This window comes from Dicentrarchus labrax, unplaced genomic scaffold (assembly GCF_905237075.1).
Source record: "Dicentrarchus labrax unplaced genomic scaffold, dlabrax2021, whole genome shotgun sequence".
In the NCBI taxonomy this organism is placed as follows: domain Eukaryota; kingdom Metazoa; phylum Chordata; class Actinopteri; family Moronidae; genus Dicentrarchus; species Dicentrarchus labrax.
In genome coordinates, this window is record NW_026136705.1 from 236,774 (window position 1) to 245,181 (window position 8,408).

Sequence of the window (8,408 nt, forward strand, 5' to 3'; positions counted from 1 at the left end):
TGGCCATTGGGCCCTACTTTGCTCTGCACTAGAGGAGAAGTCATTACAGTCATTAGGTTTGGTCCTCTGGGCGCTGTGAATATTTGAACCAAAGATCATGGCAATCCGTCCAAAAGTTGTTGACGTATATTAGTCTGCAGCAGCTCTATCCTCCATTCAGCCTCTGTACTGAACTGTGCTTCATTTAAAACCAGATAGTTATGTCATCTCCATCAGTTAATGTCTCACTTTTTGATTTCAACAGGAGCAGTAATATACACCAGATGGATCCTCAGTATGTGGTAATAATGCAGGCATCAAGGCCTTTAATCTTTTTGTATATTGTGTGTTTTTCGTGGTGCATTCAGTGGTACAGTAAAATAAAGCTTTCCTGTTTATTTCCCCACCAGATTTTTTGTCCCTTGAGCCTCTGAAACAGCATTTACTCCTTGAGAAATAAAAACTAATATAACTGAAATAAAATAAGTGACAGTGGCCGCAGTGTGGACGGAATGTGTGTTAAAATACCCTTTAAATTAAGATAATTAGATTTGTCGGGTGAAAGCGGCTGTTTGTGTCGCCTTCCTGTCCACCACGTGACTGATGTCCACATTCCTCCCGGTGACGTGGGCGCGTAAACACGGGAAACGGGAGGCCAAACGCGGACAGGAGCTGCACCCTGAAGCCCTCCGCCGGACGGATTAACGATCCGCTGGTGATCGATCAGAGAGCTGATCGGCCGGTGATCGGAGGCCTGAGCGGACCGAACAGGGACCGAGGAGGAGCGGGGTCGGTTTGCGGTGCGCGGTGGGGCGGAGGAGAGATGCGTTGCCTGGTAACAGAAACTGAACTGAGGATGAAAACAGGCCAACCGTCACTCTGAGTCAACATCTTCAGCTTCAGCGGTCCAGATATCTGTATTTATCTCTCCATTTGAAGTGTTTTATTCTCTTTATATGCTGTTTTCTCTGTGTAATCGATAATTATGTCCACATTTGATATTTTTTAGCCAATTTTGAGCGAAATACACTAATAATTCTGTAATATTGCTTTGTGATGTGGTGTTTAATGGTACGTTTATAGCGACCTCGTTGCATTTTAGACTAATTATGTAGGGAAATTAAATATTTTATGGCATTTCTAACATCCATGACATTGCAATATTACACATTATAGGATATAATCTTTGTTTTTACTGTCAGAAAGTATGTCTGTAACAGTCGGTTCAACCTGTAGATAGCTACTTAATATATGGTGGCCTAGTTGAAGTATATTTCATTAAAGAAGTGTTTCATTAAAGGTCCAGTGTGTAACATTTAGGAGAATCTATTGGAGGAAATATAATGTTCATAGGTATGTGTTAAATAAGAATAACAATGTTTTTGTTAGCTTAGTAATAAAATATACACAATTTAGTTAAACTTTATTGTCATTATACTTTTAACAAAACATGGTCATTTCTAGATGATGCACATTGTTAAAAGTTGGGTTGAGAATTGTAATAAATAGTATATAATACGTTTCTACACATAAGAGTGTGACCTGTTTCTCTCTAATACCCCTATCGGTTTCCCCCCCCAGGTGTGACCTCCGGTTTAGGATGTGCCTGTAGTCGACGCCGAGGGTAAAGCAGCCGTCATGCCGTGTTCGTGCGCAGAGTGGAGGAGGTGGATCCGCCCGCTGGTTCTGGTTCTGTACGCTCTCCTGCTGGTGGCCGTGCTGCCGCTCTGCATCTGGGAGCTGCAGAAAGACAAGGTACACCTCCTTCTTTATGAGCTCCGCACAGACCCGCTGCCCCTCTGACCACATCTGGACCTTCCGGCTTCACTAAGTCAGGATTTTGGTCTATTAAGCTCTGGTGGTTACAGTTCTAAAGAAATCCAACAAAGTAACACTCTCACTCAGATTTTTCTGTGTGTGTCTCTGTGTGTCTCTGCAGGTTGGGACTCACAGTAAAGCCTGGTTCATTGCAGGCATCTTTGTCTTTCTGACCATCCCAATTTCACTGTGGGGGATCCTGCAGCACATTGTGCACTACACCCAGCCTGAGCTGCAGAGACCGATTATCAGGTGGACACACACACACACACACACACACACACACACACACACACACACACTTTTAAGTTTGCTGTAAAGTAAACAGTTTACCTCAATAATACTGTAGATATATAACTACAGTAGTTGCCTGAAATGATGCTCTCTTCCTCTTTGTCTCTCTGCACCAGAATACTATGGATGGTCCCTATCTACAGTTTGGACAGCGTGAGTCATAATTACACACACACACACACACACACACACACACACACACACACACACACACACAGAGGAAGTGACAGTGGCCTGTCCACTCTGTTCTATTACATTACGTTGCCGTGGCAACGCACCTTAATTGGAGGCAAAGGGACATTGTCACAAGACCACAGGTCAAGCTACACACACTCTTCTGTGTCTGTTTAACTATTTCTGAGTTTAATTTTATTTGAATAGCGCCACATCATATCAGAAGTTATCTCAGGACACTTTTCATATACAGCAGGTTCAGAACGTACTCCTTATACGACTCGTTTAATTCTTTTATATCATATATTATTATTTTAAACCCAATATTTCCTACCATGACCAAACACTGTGGCAGAGGAAAATCTTACTTAGAACAGTCAAAGCAACAATAACAACTATATGACTAATAATAATAGTGATGATAACAAAGATGAGCAGCAATTATGATGATAATAACAATAAAATGATCAGTCTTATAAAGTCGGTTAACTCCATTGCAGTTAATGTAATTATAATACATGGTAACATCTTTAATCCTTTTCTTTCCACCTTTGTTTCTTTCTTCCTGTCTTTCTTTCGTGTGAGTCATGCACATCTCGACAATAATAAATAATCCCTTTATTACTTTCAATCTCTTCTCCCTCCTGTGTAGTGGCTGGCTCTGCGGTATCCCAGTCTGGCCATCTACGTGGACACATGCAGGGAGTGCTATGAGGCCTACGTCATCTACAACTTCCTGGTGTTCCTGTTGAGCTTCCTCAGCAACCAGTACCCCAGCCTGGTGCTGATGCTGGAGGTCCAGCAGCAGCAGCCACACCTGCCCCCGCTCTGCTGCTGCCCTCCATGGCCCATGGGAGAGTAAGAGGAGGAGGGCAGGTATACAGTGGGGTGACTATATGATGGATGGATGTTAAAGTGTTTCTCTCTGTTTCTCTCTCAGGGTGCTGCTGTTCAGGTGTAAGCTGGGAGTCCTCCAGTACACTGTGGTCAGACCTGTGACCACCGTTATAGCGCTGTAAGTTTTTTCTACTATTTTACTTATAACCATAAGTTCCCACTATGAGGCGACCACTGTAGGTTTTCTTACCATAGCCACGGTAGATTTCTCACTGTAACCATGGTGATATATCAATGTAGTTTCCTCACTGTAACCATGGTGACACATCACTGTAGTTTTCTTACTGTAACCATGGTGACAGCACTGTAGTAGTAGCGTGGCACTGTAAGTAGTTTTCTGTAACCATGGTGATACTTTTCACACTGTACAATCTGTAACATGTAACCGTAGTTTTAACACGGCATGCTAGTGACACAATGATCGTGGTTAGCAAGGTAGCTAACTGTAACCATGTAACCATGGCAATAGCCCTGTTCATACTGTAGTCACATCTATTCTTCAACAGTAAACAACAGCGCCAGGGTTTGGCTTATACATTGCTCTGAATAATGGTAACGCACCGGAACAAAAGGTGGCAAAATGACAAATATGTGAGTGTGAAATGTGAATTTCTCACTTTAAAATGTTTATTTCTTATTTGGGAATCTGAGAACACACATTGAACTTTTGGAAGCTGAGAAGCTGAACATTTATTGTTTCCTTCTCTGCAGGATCTGTCAGCTCTGTGGGGTTTATGATGAAGCCAACTTCAGCTTCAGAAACGCCTGGTCCTACCTGGTCATCATCAACAACATATCACAGCTGGTAAAGACACACATAATGGATTGCACTGACTCACTATACTTGTGAGGACTCTTATTGTCATAATATAGTACATTCCTAATCCCCTTAAAACGTGAAAGTACAAAATGGAAGTTAAACTCACCACAAACCAGTTGGTGGTACCTTTATTTCTTCAGTTGATAACTGTTGGAGTGAGTATTCAATTTTGAGTTAATGTTAGATTTGTAGAAATGACAATTACAATTTGACACACTGCACATTTTTTCTGTTGCACTATAGGGATAGTATAGAACACATACATTTCACAGTTGGAAATCAAACATAGTTTGGAGTCATAATGCTGTATGTTTGGCTGCCATTATTGTTAAGTATACAGTAAAGTATACATATCTTTATCCCTCTCTCCAGTTTGCCATGTACTGTCTAGTGCTGCTGTACCGAGCTCTCAAAGAAGAGCTGACTCCCATCAGGCCTGTGGGCAAGTTCCTCTGCGTCAAACTGGTGGTGTTTGTCTCCTTCTGGTAAGTATGGAAGGATAAAGAGAGTAATTTGCTGCGTTTCTCTGTTTTATATAAGTGTACATTGAATTTGATGCTCTGGGAACGACAGTTAATCAACTCTCTGAAGAAATAATCAGCAGATTAATCAGTAATATATTTTGTAACTAAATTGTTATTGTTATGTAAATTCCACCCTTAGTTGTGACACATTTATCTTCCTCTTTCTCTCTTCAGGCAGGCTGTTTTCATAGCGTTTCTGGTGAAGGTCGGCGTGATCTCTGACAAACACACCTGGGACTGGGACAGTGTGGAGGCCGTGGCTACCGGATTGCAGGTCCAACAAACATTTATAAGCAAATCACTCATATTGATACCTCACAGTCATGTGACCTTTGACATAGGACTTATTTGAATTAACTGATTGTTTATTTGAAACAGGACTTCATCATCTGCATAGAGATGTTCCTGGCTGCCATCGCTCACCACTACACCTTCACCTACAAACCATACGTACAGGTAAACATTTCATCTATCTATCTATCTATCTATCTATCTATCTATCTATCTATCTATCTATCTATCTATCTATCTATCATCCTGTCTATTCGTCCCTTTCCTCCATCCAGGAGGCAGAGGAGGGGTCATGTTTCGACAGCTTTCTGGCCATGTGGGATTTCTCTGACATCAGAGCGGATGTCACAGAACAAGTCCGCCATGTTGGTGCGTGTCTCATTATTATTCTTCACACTGCTTGAATTAGTAATAATATCTGCATCTGCAGCTATGGTAAATATCTCTGCCACCCCCCTCCAGGTCGTACTTTCCTGGGTCGTCCCAACAAGATGTACTTCGGTACGGTAGTTCGACCCGAACACACTGAGCACACCGGCCTCCTCACATCGACCTCCCAGGACCCCGTCGCCGCAGCAGCCACATCGATGCCCTCCTCCCCCTCCTCGAGTGGGCGGTACCAGGGCCTTGGCCACACCACCGCCCCACACTCTATCTCCGCCCCTGCAGGGTTCACCTCCTCTTCCTGGGATGACGACAGCGACTCACCTGAGGCAGGTGACAGCCAATAACAGGGTGACACCACTGGAAGCACATAGCCAGGGGTGGGAACTTCAATCTCTCTTTATGTCCTTTGCCCCCTTGTTTTGATGTGCTTCATAGCTATGGACAAATAAACTCTAAGTTCTGTAAACTCAGAATAAAAATGTAAACATGGACTGAACTCTGAATGGTTTTCATCAGGATGAAGCAAAGGAAAGCAGAGAAGAGAAAGAGTCGTCACTCTGTGATGTCAAAGCCATGTCAAATGTATTTTTAAAATAATTACCCAGTTTTAAATGTTTTAAATCTGTATTTTAATGTCTAATGATGTCATTTTGATAAATGTATCTCTGACTGTTGAAAGAATATTTGATGTTTTCATCAGAGTGGAAGCAGCTTGTTGGTTTTACACTCCCACGGTGTTGAAGTGTCCTTGAAGTAGGTTTAACCATTTGTTTTAATTCATAATAAAGGAACATGCCATATCTAATCACCAGAAAATTGGATTGTTGCTGTTGTTAAATGTGATTCCACTCTTCTGAAAACTCAAGCAAGGTCTAGTAATAACAACAAGGAAAACATGGATGTAACATCTGTGATGCTGACCGCAGGCTGACTGAAGACACGTTTTGAGGCATAGATGTCTGCATGTGCCGCTTGCCATCCAGAGAATCCAAATTTGGGGCAAATTAGGTTAGAGTAGAGCTGGGCTAAGCCAGCAGCAACCATTATCCTTATATCCCTAAGTTCCTACACTAACTAACATTATACGAGATTGGTAAGGGCTACCCTTGCAGTTCAAATAGCAAATGAACAAAGATATCTGTGGAGACAACATTCAGATTTTAACAGTAGTTTCATAGTTTACTGGGATTAGTCAATGCTGTACAATGCTGTTGTATGCCAGAAAAGAATATGCATATCACAAACATTCCCTGTCTGACAGATTTGGAAAATTGAATGGATCATTTTGCATGTGAATAAAGAAATAATGTTTAGAAGTTGTCAAGAATCTGACAATTTCACTGAGAAGCAAATGGTTATTGAGCAATTTGTAGACATTTGCACTCTTTTGAACATTAGACAAAACCCGTGCAAATTGCTTGATGAATGAAAATTTGTTCTGGACATCAAACTAGTTGTTGAGAAAACTTATTCAATAACTGAGGCAAAGGAAATGAGAAAAACTGTAATAATGGCTGGATTCCATTTAGCTGCTTCAGTTTCAGGGGGTTGTGCATGCTGACTCGCTGTCACTCAAGATACTTTACAAAACCTCTGTGAGCTTGTAGTAGAGGTCTGGCAAAACGTCTACAGCTGATTACAAAAGACTCATTGCCTCATTTCTACCATGTACACTGGAGTCACTACTGTACACTTGTTATTAGTATTTCTCACCACTAGGTGACACAGATGGTCCATTAAAATTAATCATGAGCACAAAATAGGACAAACTTTGCAAGAGAATCTAACAGAGAGAAAACAAGCTGTTGAAACCAAACTGACACCAACCGTAAATGGCTATCTATACTTTAGAAACTATTTTCACAGGAAAAAGGAAGTTTGAGGTTAGACATAGCTTCTTTTTTACAAACGCCCCTCCCATTTAAAATACCACAGAGCAACGGCTACAAAGATACGTTAAAAAGGACAAAGGAACCCCAAATTGCTCCCAATGCTGTGCATCGGTGTGTGAGTGTGTATGAATGTTAGTTTCTGTTCGATGGACTTTACCATCACTGAGTGAATGTGTGTGAAAGGATGAATGTGGTATGTAGTGTAATAGCGCTTTGAGTGGTCGGAAGACTAGAAAGGCACTATACAAGTACAGGTCCATTTACCAAGTACAAGTCCATTAAACATAAAGTTAAACAATATAAATACATACAGTAGCTGTTATAAACAGATGATAGCAAGTGCAGGAGTGCATATTCTAAAATAAATACTGTATTGTTAATAACTTTTCAGGAGTGGCTTAATTAGCTTAAATTAACTCACTTGGGTGTGACAATGAGAGGATATTAACCCCCAGTGGCTTTGCAATGCTCACCCAACCTTTGGCCCATTTTACTGTGTATCAATAACTGCCAGTGATTTAATATTTCACATCCATAAAGTGGGAGTCCTCACAAGAGACAGATTTAAAAAATAAATCAGCAGAGGATGAGATATCCTGACTTTCAGTCACTAATATGAGTTAAACTTCAAAAACAATGGTTCCTACATTTCCCATAATGCAAATGTTCTACCTACAGTCTGTAACTTTAAGACCAGATCAGATAATCCTGATGAGTAACATGAGATATTAGTGTTTTTACAAACTTTTGTGACTTGCCTGTTGAAATAAATAAGTAAATAAAATTGTTTTGACACTTTCATGTTATATTTGTTTCATTTAAACATATGCAGAAAAGAAGTGGGTGATATAATATAATTAATGTATGTAATGTAATATATAATGTATTTCTTATGCATGTACAGTTTTCTTTTCAATTGCCCAGACATAAAAACTAGTACTAGGCACAGTTATTGAAAACACTAACTCGTGTTACATCTTACATTAGACATGTCATTCAAACAAAAAGCCTGTGTGTGTTGTTTGCTGAACAGTGCCACTGAAATATCACATTTGATTATCAGTCTTAATGTACCTGTAAAAAACATCTATAACCAATTAGATCGCCTTGAATAAAAGCTTTAACGCTATAGATGTGATTCAGGTTTGCTCTTCGGTGTGCACAACAATGGCAGTTCAAAATTGGGAGGGAAAATTAAGGCCTTTCTCATTTCCGAGTTTTTACATCCTCAGTTCCTGTCCTTGATTCCTGTCCTCACATGTTAGTCCCTCCCACACAGAGGGGTAGAGAAGGCTCAAATGAGAGAATTGAGAAAGGCCCTTAAAGAGGAAG

At 40.7% G+C, this 8,408-nt stretch overlaps 1 protein-coding gene across 4 annotated transcripts; it reads left to right on the forward strand.

Moving 5' to 3' along the window:
- The first annotated feature begins 581 nt into the window (after window positions 1-581).
- Window positions 582-6,000, forward strand: LOC127364432 (transmembrane protein 184C-like). 4 transcript variants are annotated; one of them, XM_051401974.1, is made up of 12 exons: window positions 582-917; window positions 1,561-1,734; window positions 1,919-2,049; window positions 2,208-2,244; window positions 2,918-3,123; window positions 3,206-3,280; window positions 3,874-3,967; window positions 4,355-4,467; window positions 4,681-4,780; window positions 4,885-4,962; window positions 5,073-5,166; window positions 5,260-6,000. In XM_051401974.1, the coding sequence occupies exons 2-12, from the start codon at window positions 1,618-1,620 to the stop codon at window positions 5,526-5,528; spliced, it is 1,314 nt and encodes a 437-aa protein (XP_051257934.1). In that variant the 5' UTR covers window positions 582-917; window positions 1,561-1,617; the 3' UTR covers window positions 5,529-6,000. The 4 variants fall into 4 exon arrangements, with proteins under 4 accessions (XP_051257934.1, XP_051257932.1, XP_051257935.1 ...); XM_051401972.1 differs by having other exon boundaries at window positions 582-896; XM_051401975.1 differs by having other exon boundaries at window positions 582-884.
- Window positions 6,001-8,408: the final 2,408 nt, after the last annotated feature.

Excerpts from the sequence above, each read along its gene's own strand:
- LOC127364432 (XM_051401974.1), top strand. The coding sequence starts at position 1,618 with ATGCCGTGTTCGTGCGCAGAGTGGAGGAGGTGGATCCGCCCGCTGGTT. Across the intron at positions 4,781-4,884 it reads CCGTGGCTACCGGATTGCAG|GACTTCATCATCTGCATAGA; the intron begins GTCCAACAAACA and ends TATTTGAAACAG. Across the intron at positions 5,167-5,259 it reads AGAACAAGTCCGCCATGTTG|GTCGTACTTTCCTGGGTCGT; the intron begins GTGCGTGTCTCA and ends ACCCCCCTCCAG.